At 31.7% G+C, this 17006-nt stretch overlaps 1 protein-coding gene across 2 annotated transcripts in view; it reads right to left on the bottom strand.

Annotated features, from left to right (window-relative positions):
• Nucleotides 1-17006, bottom strand: part of SGCZ (sarcoglycan zeta) — an 804816-nt gene that overhangs the window by 59416 nt on the left and 728394 nt on the right. For both annotated transcript variants that reach the window (XM_074329720.2, XM_074329721.2), the window contains one exon: nt 8492-8579. In XM_074329720.2, coding sequence (XP_074185821.1) covers nt 8492-8579 — 88 coding nt within the window. The remainder of the gene's footprint in view (nt 1-8491; nt 8580-17006) is intronic.

Below are 17006 nucleotides of genomic sequence, written 5' to 3'. Positions count from 1 at the left end.
AATGCTAAGATGGTAGAGTGTGCTACCTTTACAATATGTCTCAATATTGTATTTCTCACGTTATCGTAAACCTTCATTCTTAAATAGTCAAGACTTGATTTATTCCTTTGACAACTAAAGACCATATTTGAAACATATATTTTGCCTGGAAAGGAGAACATTTAAAGATGTTTTCCTATCAATCAAAGCATTAGTATCCCTGACAATTTCAGCAGATTAGCTACTAACAGTCTTGAGAAGTAGCGGCCAACACCTTACAGGTACAGTTTTTAGGACCATAAAACAGAGCACTGTTAAATGGAACTGACATCACAGAACTTCAATGATTGATCCCAGACTAGGGCATGCGGTACCTGTAAAGAGAAGGATGACAGGCCAGCAAAGGATGAAAATGACTAGCCAAACCATCTATTTCAGAATTCGGTCTAGGTCCTCCAGCAAGAAAAAAATTATCAGTATTCCTTGATTCTGCACCCCTGACTCTACACATATTTGAGAAATTAAATATTTGAGACTGCATTTTTTTGTTTTGTTTTTAGGTTAATAACAAATAATAACTTAAATTAAAATGATAGTGTAATGACTCAGGATGTTAAAACAATGATATAAATACTCCTGTGATACAACTTTTTAATATATGCACATTACTATCTTTTCTTCATACATTGTAAATCTTATACCTGAGTTACACAGATTTACGGTCCTAAGTTCTAAGAATGCCATCCTTCTAATATCATAGGCATCTGCTTCAATGTGCCGTTTTACAAATGGATTAATTAATGTTAAACTAATAGTAGTTTAATTAATATGAATAAATAAATAAATTGGTATTAACAATGAACTCTTAAAAATCATCAATGCATTTAATCATTTAAAAATATATGTATAATATTAAACCTAAGTGTTTTGTTGATCTATCCTCCAAGATTTGCAGACTATTTTACATAAAATATTCATTCTTATTAAGTTGTCCCAGACTATTACAACATTCTCTAAGTTAAAATGAGTCAATGACAAAAAACATAAATTTGGTACGTGAGAATAATCTGTAACCTACTTTTTATATGTTCTACACCATCTGCAGTCAATTAAGCAATTCCCAGGTGTTCGCAGTAATTGCTTTAATGCAAGATTACATGTCACGTTAGGGGTATTTAAATATTTATTATACAACCCTCATCTATATTTTTCTCCATTCATTTAGGGACAAAACATGCTGATGTTTAGGCTTTACAAAAATTAGCTGATTGGGCTTGTTTAATTATTTTGTGGGTTACATTTTATTTTAAAAAATGTTTTATAAGCGCTGTTTTGATGAAAAAATAAAAAAGAACAATGATGCTGATTTAGTTGTGCTTATTTATATTCTTCATTTTAAATCTAAAATATATAATTATAATTTGTGGCTAAGATGTCAAAAATTCAAATCAGATGTAATTTTTTCAGGGCTACTGAATAGTGGGGAATTTAATGGACCTGAGTATTCATTAACTGATGTACTTCTCTAAAGGTAAGAAATAATTTTCATTTTCAGACTTGGAACAGGAAAGAACCATGGAGACAATCTAGCAAATACTCATTTCATTGATAAGGAAAGTAAAACCCAGAGGCTTGGCCAAGTATATACAATTATTTACATGAAGATCTAATAAAAATTATATTTACTAACACTTACATAATGCATAGTATGCTTCAGGAACTATTCCAAGATTTTCACGTATATTGACTTATTTAATTCTCACATCTACTGTATGAGATGAATACTCGTACTATCACCACTGAGGCCTACAGAGCATGCCCGAGTAACTGGGATTTCGCTGTTCCAGAATTCATGCTATTAATCATCAAATAGTAATTCTGTCCCAAAACTAGTTTCTGAAGAAATTATGACTTTTTAAGTGAACATACTCTTGTACATTTTGATATATTATATAAGTCATGATTATCCTCATGTTATTATTAGTTAAAGTATTCTTGTATTTTAAAAATAATTTTAATTGCACTTAGTTACTGATTTTTTTGGTTTTCTATAACAAATAATTCTTTTTTCTTCGTAATTCTTAATAGTCATAATCAAAGTGACTTTCTAGCAAGAATGTTTTGTGTCTAATCTTGTGAAATCTTAGAATATATGAATTAACTTAGATTTGTGGAACATTAAAAACTGCTCAGTGGTTTAAACAATCTAATAAGCATTAATGTATATCAAATTCATAATAGTAATACAGTTACTGTTAAAATGTTGTGGTTAATTATGTGATTAATCTTTAAAATTATGTGATTTACTTACTACCTGCATTATAGAGGTTTTATTTTGCTGTGACAGGTGGTCAGTAAATGTTTTTGGAAAAGCTTCCAAACATATTATCTTGTAGCATATTGCATGGAATACAATGAAATATATAGATGACATATTGTAGAATTGTACACTTTAAGCCTATATAATTTTATTAACCAATGTCACCCCAATAAATTTAATTAAAAAGATGCTGATGTCTCAATGAATTTTGCTGTGTGCAATAGTAGACTCAGAAACGTTTCTGTAAAGTTGCACTGGCTTTGCTTCCCAATACCTTTCTTATACCAATTCTGTATAAGGGAATTGCCTGTGTGAGAGAGAGTGTGTGTGTGTGTGTGTCTTGAAAATGAAGTGGGCAGAGAATCATCGACACACTTAAGAGAATAATTTAGGGTCTTCAGTTTTTACTAAAGGATGTGAAATTTATCATCAGTTCACTTTATTTCTGAAATGAAAATATCCAACTACAATTACTAACTTTCTGGGCTCTCACTCCATCTGACCAATGACAAGCCCAAGTGAAAGTGTATATCACCTAAGGAATGGACACACACATCATCTCTTGCAAGTAGGTCTAGATTTTTATCTTTCAATTAAGTTGAATCAGTAAACATGTTGTTTTCTTTTTTTGCCACCTACAATTATTTGTATCTAACTGTATTTTATTGTCATGTTCTCAGCATTCTTTAAAGCATTATGCCAAAGTACTAGCAGATCCAATGCTTCTCTTGATATAAAGTTGCTAAAATAGTAGATACTATATCATCCAGTTTTCTTTCTATTAACCAATGTGTATATTTTAGTCAGTGTAACTGAGAAAAAACACACAAAAAAACAAAAGTTTGGTTTCCCCTAAGAGGCTCATATATTTTCTCCTTAAGTGCAGTGGGATCATATCATTAGTCACGATTCCCGGTACACCTTTACTACCAGGAAGGTCAATGCAGTTTAATTAATTACTCTATAGAATATAAATAAGTTTCATAAAGATAAACAATGCACTAATTTTAATATAATTTTATACATTTGTAATTTTTATTTCCCTATAAACCTAGAGTATTTTAAAAATGTTTGTTTCATCCTATGGACAGTGTTATTCATGAACATTGACTCAAAATGAGAAGAAAACAAATCAAAGAAAAATATTTTCTTACAGAATCCTAATGTGTACTTTTTCTGATCAAGCACATCTTCTCTAGTCACTAAAAAAAAGTGATTTTTAAGTGTGCAGCCGATTGACAGCCCCTAGGAAAGGCAAAAGGCTGACCCTTCTGCTCTGGCCCATCTGCCTGCAGCTCACCATGCTCACGCCCTGACCAGCTCCCTCCGAAATCCCCAGGGCAAGGAATGCAAGCTCCTTAGACCTCAGAAGAAACCAGTCGACTGCCCTGCAGAAGTTGTCTATACTTGTTTTCAGTATTCTGTGGTATTTAATCCTCAAAAAGTAAAATATGAAAAAGAATATTAGTACCAAATGTAAATACCACTGTTTACTTTCTTTCCAATGACATTCTTTCTTATTTCCATATAATTAGACTTATTTAAGAATTAATTTGAAGAAGTTTGAAGAATTACTGAAGAAAGACAGAAAAGTGAGGAATTATAGATTATAACGGAGGTTTTTATATAATTTAATATGTCACTGATATTTGAGGAATGGAAATGAGAATGTCAACGATGAGTAAATGATTCTGACAATAGCTAGCAGTTCCTAGGAATTAATTTATTCTCCCATATTTATTGAACATTAAACAAGGAGAATTATGATGAAATATGAAATGCCATTTGAAACATACAATTGTGACTTTAAGCACATTTTAAAAGTAAACTTTCAGAATAATGACATTCCAATTACTTAAACAGCCAATTAGTCTTAATGTTTTACTGGGATAATGATATAGACATGGCATTATGGAACTTATGTTTACAACACAGGACCCCATAGCAATCATCTGGGTTTCTCAAACATCATTGTTTGTAACTCGAATTTAAATGAAGGAGGCTAGTGACCAAAATTAATTAAAAACAAAACTAGCTTTAGCCATTAATACTACTTCATATTCGACTTTTCAGTGTATCCTCCTTTTATTTTTATTCTCTAGCTACAGACTCATAACAAAAGGCATACAAAAGGGGAAAATGTTAGCCATTGCTTTTTATCAAAAATAAACAATAATTTATAACGTAATGTAAGAATAAGCAGCATGCAATTTAAAACCTTAATCAAGTTGGTTATGAGTTATTGGACAGCAGTTATTTTTATGAAATTAGCATTTACATGTTTAAACTACTTATAAAAGTAATTTAAATCTTTTCTATTATAGATCAATGTAATGTTATTGGTAAATAAAATATAATTAATTATCCTCTTGAAATTGTGAGAAAGGTCATTACATTTTTAGCAAAGTACTACATTATTATTACTATTATCAGTATTATGAATAAAGTCTATATCAAAATTACATGATATTTCATCTGCACTGCCCTAAAATGATTTTTATTCTATAAATCATATTGTTGCATTTTCCTAAGGGGATATGATAAGCTTCACAAAAATGGTGCATAAATCATAGCTTTTATCCACATTATTTCATGAAAATGTTCTGAAAAATATAAAATATCATGCTATCAACACATATGAACATATAATACCTAAAATTATACACCATTTCTGTCACTTATTACAAAATAAATGAATTACTAAATTGAAAAATAGAAATTTTGATCTGAATAATGGGTCTCAGACATGCTTATGAAAATGCTTGTCTTCTTTTTTCTTCAAGGAATCTGACTTCTTGGGATCTTGTACTTTCTTTAACCACTTCCCAACAACAATCTGATCCCTCTCTTTCAGCTTTGTTCTAAGAAGAAAAAAATGTATAAAGGAAACTTGAATTCATTAATCTCCTCCTATGAAAAACTGGAATCTTAGACTTTGTGGGGTGGGGGTGTGAGGGTATTCTGATATTAACAGACATTTAACATAAAGCCTGGAACTTTATGTCTTGGCCACTGTAAATAAAGCTGCAATGAACATTGGTGAGATTATTATGCTAAGCAAAATAAGTCAGACAGAAAAAGTTGAGAACCATATGATTTCACTGATATGTGGGATATAAAACTGAAAGCAACAAAGGAACAAGACAAAAAAAATAAAGATATAAAAACTCAGACACAGCAGTTTAGTGGTTACCAGAGGGGAAGGGGGAAGGAAGTAGTAGATGAGGGTAAACAGGGTGAAATATTTGGTGATGGAAGGAAAACTGACTCTGGGTGGTGAACATACAATGTGATGTATAGATGATATATTATAGAATTGCACACTTGAAACCTATGTAACGTTACTAACCAATGTGACCCCAATAAACTTTAATTAAAAAGAAGCCTGGAACTTTATATGTATACAAATGTATTTGTCAATTGATATTATTTATCAATTCTAAAAATATTAAGATTTCATTTTTATTATGTCTGAGTTAGCATATGTTTAAAATACATTATTTTAATTATTGAATTAGAAATAATCTGGGTTCATATTTTCAGAGTGAGTCTGAATTAGAATTAACACACCTGGTGTGTTTAGGTCTTAGATTACACATATCCCCACAAATTTAATCAGTAGAAAGGAAGTCTTGTATTGGAGGAAAAATGGCAGAATACAAGGGGAATAGATATTTGCTTTGCTGACCAATTTTGTATATAATCAGATAGCTACTGATAAAGTGCATTTCTTTTCCCATATATGATGTGAATATAATGTTTGTCAGTTTTCTAATAATAATTGATAGATTTAGGGTAGAAATCAGAATTGTTTTACTTAGAAAATAAAGAGTAACTGAATTTATTTTCCATTAGTATTAATCCATTTTTGGTAGTGTATTTTTAACCATTGCAAAACAGTACCAAGTCTATACTACAGTCAAAATTGTTCTTCTAAACAAAAACTGAAGGAAAGGAAAAAAGGCAACAAGAAAAGAGGGTTATAGCAGCTACTTTATGTCAATACAACTAAAATTTAAGTCTTTAAAAATGAATGCTGATTGAATACATTGCTTGAATTCATCCTATTTTCTCTTCAAATTCTGCTAATGACAATTTTATCCTGACATGATTCAACATTTTTCCACACATCAGATACATTTTCTGTGATGTGTTTTGAAGTAGATCTGCAACAGTATGGTAATCCAGAGTACATTCCTCAAGTACGATTACAGAGATATATTGGACAGAAAATAATCATAAGATTTCACAAGTAATAGAAATGTATTTGTAACTTAAGTGATACCAATTATTACAATCCCCATCATGAAAATACTGGCTTTCAAAATATGATTGTTGACCATTTACAGACATTGAAATTGCCCTGCTTCTTACATTATTCAAAAAAGTATCATTATCTCTATTTTAGAGATGAGAAAACTGAGTCTCTAAGAACTACATTTTTTTTGAGTCTCATACAGTTTGACTCCAAATGTGAATGCATTATTTCCTCCCCACTCCTCTATATCTATTTTTCCTTTGTTCTCTGTATGTTGAAAAATACAAAACAGTAAAAAGATGGATATCATCGACAGTACAACTTGAGGAACAGGATGTTCGAGTTTTTAGTTTTAGCTACTTTGGAATGAGTGTATTTCCATCCACCAAAATAAGCTGGTATATCATAAACTTATTGATTTGCTTCATTTAATATTAAGCATAACCTTCCCCCCCCACCCACACCCTCTCTCTCTTTTCCTTCATTCTTCTCTCTCTCTTCCCCTCAATTGGCATATATCAAAGTAAGTTTGAAAAAAGAACAGAATATAAAAGAAAGTTTTATCTAGTATAGATAAAGTATTCTCGACATTAAGAGAGTATGATGTGGAAAATCTGCCAATTTAGGCCTACTTCTACCATTCCAGCATAACAGTGAACTGGCATGGTCAATTCAATTGAGTGCCTGGTGCTTCTCAATCAGTTCTGTTCTCTATGGATAGACATGTTTCTTTTCGCTAACTTTTACTATGTTTGTATTTGCTTTCATTTGTAATTTTGTGTTATCACAAAATGCTATCTACTAAGTACTTATAGTAATTAATACATATCTACTAACCAACTCTTTTGCTTTAAGTAATATGTAAAATACAATTTAGTTATTATAAATAAAAAGTAATTTTTTGGAAATACATATATGCTAAAATACAACGTTCACTTTTGGCTTCATTAAAATGAATAGCATATCAAAAACTATTTCATATACCTACAAGGAAGTGAATGGAATCAAACTCATGTTTATAAATCTAACATTTCAAATGTCATATTTTATCATTTAATTATAAATATTATAAACATACATTAGCATTAAAATGATGAATTTAACATTAGGATGAGGATAACTCATTCCTCAGAATTGTAATTTACCATTTATAATGTACTTTCACACACACACACACACACACACACACACACACACAATTAGTGTTAGGCGATTTTCCAGGAAAATTGAGTATTCTAAAAATATTTTAGCAGTTACACACAAATCAAATATTTGTATTATTGTACATAATTACAACTGACTTTTAATTTGCCTTTCTTCTTACAAAAACTGAATCTAATAATAATGCCATGTAATATGAATATCAACATTGAAATTTCTTGACAATATGATAAAACAAATATTTTTTCAATAACATATTTATAAATTCTAAAGCCTATAAACCTGAAAGCATAGATAATTCAAAGTCAAATTCATAAGTAATTCCCAAATTTAACATTTATTATATGCAAATATTATGTCATTTCTAATTTAGGTAAGCATATAATAATATTTATTAATAAATTATTTGCCTATGGTAAAGAATACATAGACTACATATTGTTATATCTCACGTTTGTTCAAAGCTGTTTATTTTAATTTAACATATACTAGGAAGATATTCGTTGAGAAAATTGTGCGTTTTATAATTCAAGTGGAATAACAGCCGAATATATGTAATTCAGTCTCATGATAAAACATTTGACAAGAGTAATAACTGCCAAACAGAGGAAACCATAACTGACATATCTAATCATATGTAAGATAATTGGGCTGTATGTGATGTCTAGTTATATATTAGATAAATAATATATTTTTGCTTTTCCCAATTTAAACAACCACAGACTATTAAATGGAGTAAGATGGTACAAGTGAATTTACCCCCAAACACTCACCTACTGTCAGCTGTCCAGTTAACTGCCCCATGTGATTTCTTGCATTCACTGTTACATTCCTGTCAGACTGTAAGACCAGTGGACTATCCTGGGAAACATGTATAAAATAAAGAAATCAAATAAAAAATAGAAAAATAGTCAAAACTTAATATATAAAATTACACTGCATTTGTTTGGGTATTATCAAAATTCTGTTGCTTTGTTTTATATTTGGAAGTTATTTTAACATCCCAAATATTGGTTGAACAATATAAAAAATATGGGTGCATCATAATAACTACTTTACAGAGTAGGAATGTTTCCACTTTGGTAAATGGAAATTAACTATCGGATGCAAGCATTTCCAACTCTACTGATTACTGTACATTACAGTTATAGTAGCCTCTCTCCTTCTGCCCTCCCAATGGCAAATATGCCTGCCTTTGGCGATATTTAGATCCTATCCTACTGAAAAAGTATTTTTTTAGCTGAATTTACAATTTAAAGATCTCAGCTTAACTGTTATCTCCTCAAAATTGGTCCCCTGAGAACTGTAACTACAGGCTCATTCAATTCCCAAACTCCCATCTCTATTTATTTTGTTCAAAGCACTTATCATTAGACAAATTTATTTTACTCACTTATGTGTTTACTTTTTCTCATTTTCTTCTGTCGCAAGAGAAAATGTCCATGGGACAGGGACCATGACAGTCATTTGCTCACAATTATATCCCTACTACTAAGCATCCTGCTGAAGGAAAATATTTACTAAATGTTTATTGAATAGATGAGTAAATCTTCGTTGTACAATTTATAATGCCTTGTCTACCTCATGTCAAATTTTTTGTAAATCAGAGAATGATTTACATAAGGAGGTATATAGAGACTAAGAATATGTTTGCCTGGAAATTCTCTTTTAGTATATATGACCTCGGTTGATGTTTACTTTTATCACTGATTTATCACTTAATAGTAAAATAATTTATTGAAGGATAATATCACTGCCTTGGGAACTGACATATTAGTCTTTTGCCAACATTTGCCTCAGACAAGTAACTTACAATTGGCTACATTCTCATTTTTGTGATCTAAAACATAAGCAGAGTGATCATTTATAAATTGGTGCATCATTCATTCAATACATGTTTACTGAGTCTCACTATGTAGGATGTAGCATTCTAGAGGCTTAGGAAATTTCAGTGATCAAAACATAGAATGATATCTGCTCTTATGTAGCTTGTAATCTAGATATTGAAATTCTATGAAAATCTCTCCCAATACCATCCTCACCATCTGGGTGGCATGTCACTTCCGTTTCAATGTAAATCTACAGGTGCTTTCATACATAAGTCTTATAAAAATCTTTCAAGATTAGGATTTGGAATTTGTGATTTGGATATACATCGAAAGCCTTTATAAGCTTTTTTCTACAGCTCTTTGTGCCCCTATCTGACTAGACAGGGACACGCAAAGAGCTGAGCAAATACGCACACACGAAGCACACACTTACACACACATTTTCTCTTAAAAGTGGGTTTTGATAACATGTCTAAACTAAGACTTGATTTAAAAAAAATAATTTTCCACTTTTTGAAGATTACATGTATTCTGTAAAGTGAGGCATAGTTGTACAAAAACTAATATAGTAAATTTCATTCCCTGCCTGTTTCTTATCACAACTCATTTCTTTTTGCCACACATCGTGTTTTTTGTGCAGTTAAAAAAAAATCCAATCCTTTTTCCATAGGTATTTTGATGCTGCAGGTAGTCATCTTTGAAAATACATTAAGTATTCTAAATTAATTTGATCATTCATTTGGAGCCATATGTACAAATTCTGATTACAGTATAGATCAGGACTAAGGACTATTTGCAAAGAATATACCCAGTAAGGATATTCACAAAGAGGATGGCTCAAAAAGCAAAAAAAAAAAAATTAAAAAAAAAATACTCTATTTTATGATGGCAGAATTAAATATACATAACCCATGCATTTAAAAAAAGGAACTTTGAATTAAATAACATTAATCTGAATGTAAGAAGCAGCAGAAACCTATAAAACACCTTGCAGTTCAAATCATTGTAAAAATTGTTGGTGGAATTTTCATTCATATTCTTTCAATACTTTTATGATATAATATGTATGACTGTTGTTTACATTTTTAAACATCAATGACACTGTATGCTTTCATTTGCATTACTAAACCTAAATTCTATGAACTGTAGCATTAAACACTACATAACCATTAATACATAAAATTTAAGTGTATGCAAGTATAGTAAAATAATTACTGCTTTATTAGATATTTTAAGATGAGCGAAAAGTTGATTTTAAAAAAGGTCATAAGAATTTCATCTGATTTAATAGAGACATAGACTTGGGTTAGAATTGAAGTTTAATCATTATGTCTCTGTTTACAACATATCAAACCACTTTTCTCTTACTCTAACCGTAGAGTTACTGTTGTGCTTCTATCCCTGGCATTTTTCCCTTTTCTTCATGTGATTCCACTAAAATTCCCTTCAGAATTAAATGTTTATATCTAGATTAAAATTTTATTATGATAAAAATATTTTTACTGACTAAAATATAAACATATGGCTATTAGAGGTAATGAACACGTTTCTACACTTTATTCATATAAATATCAATATAGTATTATGTTATACTGATTTGTTAAAATGTGATCAGGTGAACTGAATCAAAATCAAGTAACTATTTTTGGTAAACAACACTTAATGCATGTAAGAGCATCATTTTAGTTGAGAAATCACACTATCATTGTTGCGTTATGTAACATTTTGGGGGGTTAGAATGATGGCTTATTCACCTTATGTCCAACCCATGACCCTTTAATATCCACTCAGTACTAATTAAAAGGTACATATGTGTTAAGAAATATGAGACAAAAGTGATAGCAATTTTTTCAATCATGTAAAGAGGATACAAATCCTAAACATTTATACATTTGATACCAAAGACATTTTTAGGTGAAAATCAATACGAAGAAACTACTTCTTACCAAAAAACAGATGAACATTTAAGAAGGTTTTATATCCTTTTTCATACATTCATTTCTCCAAAGGTCTCTATATAAGAAAATCACTTCCACTAATCAATCATTGCTTTCCACTCTCTTCTTTATATTCCCTTTATGTTCCTTTATATAATATTCCTCTGTTCCAAAATGTTGAAAGCTAGGGTCCCATTTCAGATATTAAAATAAACATAACAGTACTCTCTTATAGCTTATTCTTGCTGAGAACATAAAGGGAAGAAAATTATTTGGTGTTATTATCTCATGGAGTATGGATAAAACATAAATTCTGTAAGGATAAGTGAGGAGGAGGCATATTATTCTTCACAATAAATAATATAAATACAGTTTCTCTCTGGAGGAAGAAAAACTTCATTTTGGGGTTCAAATATCTTTCCTCCAAAACCAAGAAATCTTCCATATCTGGTATTTTCCAGTTTTCTAGAGCTGATCTCATCTTGGCTATAACTCCAGGAAATATATTTACCTTTTTATGCTACTCTGAAAAAGGCAGTAGGAGATCTGAGGAGAAAGGCAGTGATGCCATTAAGTGCCTCTGAGACGCTGCTTACATTTCAGTTATGCACACATTCTTTATGTCGAGGACCTGGCCATATGCAATTTGCTAATGGTTATAGAAAAATAATGTAAAATGTTCTTCTTTTTGCAATGCCTTTGTGATAGGCTGTGCAAGGGACTAGGGGAGAAATGATTCTTTTCTTTGTATTTCTATTGTGTTTACCTTTGTTTATCATAAATATTTACTGAGTACCAACAATGTATCCAGCTCTCTGCTGGCCACTGGGTGAAAACTAGAAACAAGGGAGACAAACTTTCTTTCCTTTCTTCTGGAGTTCAAAATCTAGCAAGCCAAACAGACAGTAAACCAGATAAATACAAAACAAACAAAACAAAACAAACAGAGAATGGTACAGTAACAAGCTGCTGTGATAGAGACTTCTCTAACAAAGTATAAGTTATATATGTGTATATATGTATATAAGGTGCTGTATATATACTACACTTCGGCTTCATATATTCATTCTCTCTAGATTAACTATTAAATTGTAGTACCATGTTTCCTTGAAAATGAGACCTAACCGGAATATAAACCTTAGCATGATTTTTCAGGATGACATCCCTGAACATAAGTCCTAATGCATCTTTTGGAGCAAAAATTAATATAAGACCCGGTCTTATTTTTGGGGAAACATGGTAGAAATACCTAGTACCGTGTTTCCCCCAAAATGAAACCTAGCTGGACCAACAGCTCTAATACGTCTTTTGGAGCATAAATTAATATAAGACCAGGTATTATATTATATTATATTATATTATATTATATTATATTATATTATATTATATTATATTATATTATTATATTATACCCAGTCTTATATTATACAAAAATAAGACTGGGTCTTATATTAATTTTTGCTCCAAAAGATGTGTTAGAGCTGATTATTTGGTTAGGTCTTATTTTCAGGGAAACACGGTAGTAGTAGAAGCAACAGCTAGCACTGACTGGCATTTAATCAGTTCCGGGCACTGTTTTAAATACTTTACATGTGTGAGCTCCTCTACTTATGACGCTTAAAATATAATCACCCATGAAAGAATCAAGAAATAAACTGGTTGTAAGACAGACAGTGGACCCTGACTGATTTCAAATAATGAGTCTGCCAGACACTGGCTGCTTGACTGAGCAAGTCACTCAGCATCTTTGTACCATGATTTATTCATCTGTAAACAGGGTAATCATGCATAACTTGCAGGGTTTTTTTTTTTGTTTTTTTTTTTTTTTTTTTTTTTTTTATAAGGAATTGATGAGACAATATATACAAAATGCCTGGCCTTTTCTAAGAGCATTATTTGTGTATGCTTTTATTATTTATTCCTCACCGTAATTACAGTACTCTACTAAGAACAGTACTGGCTACTATCATTCTTGTTTTACAGATAAATAAACTTCAGCAAAGAAAGTATGCGTTACTTGCTCTAAGTCACAGCTAATAAATGACAGAGAAAGTATTCGAACTCGGCAATTTGGGTCTAGAATCTCCCATCAACCACTATAAGATAACTGTCTCTCCATTGGGTATATAAATTCTAAGCTATCTAAAATAGCAAATCAAAATCTAAAAATAAATGAAAAATTAATTGAATGATACATAGTTTTAAATCCCTTTAAATATCCCAATCTCTGAAAGAAATATCTGATATATACACTGCCTTAGAGTGTTAGAGGGTACATCACCATCATCCAAGTGCCAGCAACAGTCTGGTGCATTTGGTTTCATTTTGTTTTCTCAAGTTCTAGAGGAAGGGTGCATATTCCTGAACTGCCCTTTGTACACACATTTTAGTATATATCACCTATGAGAGTCTCTCTAATTGCTAACCGGAAAGAGGACATAAATTAACAATCCAAATTATTCAGTGTAGATGTCATAAATTTCGTATGCAATTTCTTGAATTTATACAGTTTTACCAGGTAAGTTTTCTTATCCTCACTGACAGAAATTATGCAATTTTCCAATAAACCTATATTATCCCCAAATCCTCTATCATTCTTTTCCTCGATATTCAATCAGCTTTGTCAGAAATATTTCTTAAATACACCTTTTCCTGTCTTTCCTGTGACCACTCCTTTAATTGATTCATAACTCACCTCACAATAACCACTTCTGCCTTACATTGATTTTTCATATCCAGTGTTTTATTTCTAAAATATTTTTAAATAAAAAAAAGTATTGAAATGTTTGAATAAAAACAAAACACGATAAAACATTTATCAATTCTTCATTCCCAGCTTGGAAATAAGTTCACATTCATAACATACAAGGTACTTTATAATGTTATCCAATTCTACTTTTGTAGCTCGACTTCACACCCCTTCACTTTGTGAGAACTACCCAAATTTCCTGTGTTTCTGAAAAATATGCCACTGCTGTTCATTTTCATCTTTGGTCCTGTAGGCCCCAAATTTTTATCCATTCCTCCAGAATTGGAAAAAATATATAGGTATTTTTAAAGTATCCGATCACAATCATGTCCTCTCAAGCTTTTGCTCCTCCAGAGTTAAAATTCACTTTCCAGCCTCCAGTGCCTTGTCAGTATTGATGACAGACATTACTTGTCACAGGATATTTTCCCCAAAGGTTTTGATCATTCCTTTGTTTATATCCTCCAATAGACTGACTGGACTGTTGTGAAAGCATAGTGTGTTGTCATTTTCTTTTACACATCCAGACTTTTGAAAGCATAGTTAGTGTCATGTGCGATACCTATTTCATGTTCAATAAATGTCTGCTTAGTGAATGAACAGAACTGTGCACATTTATGACATAATGCACTTAGGCTACATGTGTTTATCTGGATTTGTGTTCAGATCACACAGAACTTACAAAGCTCTGGCTGCTTTTTTTTCCCCCCCAGAGCAAGATTTTTAAAAAACCATTTAAGTGGAACAAGTCGTATCATGTCATGATTTGATTTATACGCGTCACCTCTCTTTGCCCAATGCAGCCACTTCATTCCTTTCCTTAAGCACTTGACCCACTTAAGAAGATGCAAAACAGGTAAATTTTTAATTCTTTGGTTAATAAAACAATTACTTAAAATTTCATTTTCCTTCAGAATGCAAATCATTTAATTGTTGAAATTTGTATTTTAAAAGGCAGAAGTACTGATCATGAAAAGGGATAAATGTACGGGTGTTAAAGTGACTTTCCCAAATTCTCAGTGTTCACATTTTAACTTGAAAGTGAAGTAATGCAGGAGAACGCATTTATTCAGCAATCAACTTCCCTCAATGTCTACTCCCAACATTTTTACTGAGAATTTCCTCATGTGGGTTCATTGTTTTGTTATAAATTATCTCCTCATGGAAGTCACTGCAAGGATTTTATTCTGAGAATGTTCTATGACTTTTGATTGCCCTTTTGGTTCCTCCCTACCTCTTCCAAGCTACTAGTAGAAACGGTAGGGTAGACTTCCTCATCCTTAGGCCCCACTTATCCCCATTCCTATCTGTGAATGTGTCTCCAAACAGCGCCACAGGGGACAGTTATACATACACATGGCATTCCATTTACAGGGATCATAGGCAAGTTGCCACTTCCTGTATCATTCAAAATGCTCCAACTCAACCTTTAGCCAGGGGAAGACTTAGGAAATGAATGCTTCTTGAATCAGTATCTTAAGAGGGAAAAGTACTACCTCTACCTGAAGTAATAAAGGTCTACATCGATAAAAGACTATTGTTTTAATCAGATGACATAAATTCCCAGAGAGGCCTTTTGTCCTCTCAGGCGACATTTGCAATATTGAGCAAACAGTCTCCTTTTACCATCTCCCCATGGGGTGCCCCTCCAGCTGCCCCTTCAGTCTTTCTCCAGACTGCTTTGTCCTACAGTAGTTGGAGGGGGCCAAGACAGCTCACGATAATGTTGGGACTCTGCCCAACCAGGATGTTCGTTATCAGAGCCTGGCTGAGGTGTGCCCCAACTGATGGGGTAAAGGAGCCTCAGTATTGCTTTCATAGAATACATAAATTGTATCTTACTTTGGTGGGCAGAAAGAAGCTTTATAGCATATGTAAATATCTTCTGTTTACCCAGTTTATATGCCATAAACAAACAAACACACAAAAATAATTCTCTTAAGTCATTTATTTATATGGAACAAGGAACTAATTAAATCTTCTAGAAATGAAACTATCCAATGATGAGTCAGTAGATATTTCAGACCAAATAGTATAAAGCCTTTTCCACTTATTTTGTAATAAAATGCTGGAGAGTATAGAGAGCAGGTGAGGCGGGTATATATGTATTAAATAGACTTTATGCTAAATGAGTGTAAGAGATGAGGATGAATAGAAAGGTAAGCAGGCAGCTAAGCCTCAATTAAATTATTTCACTTTGCTTGAAATTTGTGCTGGAGAAAAAAATATGACGTCTGTAAGTTCTAAAATTTAAATATTGAAACACACAAGAAAAAATTCACCTTTCTCAAACAAGATATGTACTGTACAAGAAATGCCTATGCTGAGGTAGGGAAAACAGAAAGGGAACTTAAAAGAAAAATCACTTATTAGATTATTTTCCATAGAAAAACCTTCATTTATATTGTTTCTACTATTTGAAAAAAATTTTTCCTTTCTCTGAAAATTTGGTTGGCTTATAAAGTGTTTAAATTATCTGAAAATATTAGGACTGAGTTTTTAGTTTAGGATGTTTGTATAACTGGACAATAAAAGCCTTCAATATGCTGTCTTCTCCATCTGAGGCCCCAGGGTGTCCTAGAACCACCCACTGAAAGAACCTGCCTTTCTAAATGTCTGCAATGATCTGAGCCAGCAGTGCCACTCACACCACTGGAAGTGAGAGCTAAATAATTTTTGTATTTGAGTTAACCCATGAGATTCAAAAGTTGTTTGCTACAGACACTGGTCTGTCCTGATAGAATACCTTTCTCCTCTGTAAGGAGTTGAATAT

The sequence above is a fragment of the Rhinolophus sinicus genome, chromosome 16 (genome assembly GCF_057876585.1).
Source record: "Rhinolophus sinicus isolate RSI-liver-muscle chromosome 16, RSI-T2T, whole genome shotgun sequence".
In the NCBI taxonomy this organism is placed as follows: Eukaryota; Metazoa; Chordata; class Mammalia; order Chiroptera; family Rhinolophidae; genus Rhinolophus; species Rhinolophus sinicus.
The sequence above is the reverse complement of the archived record's forward strand: the minus strand, read 5'-3'. Positions and strand labels throughout refer to the sequence as shown.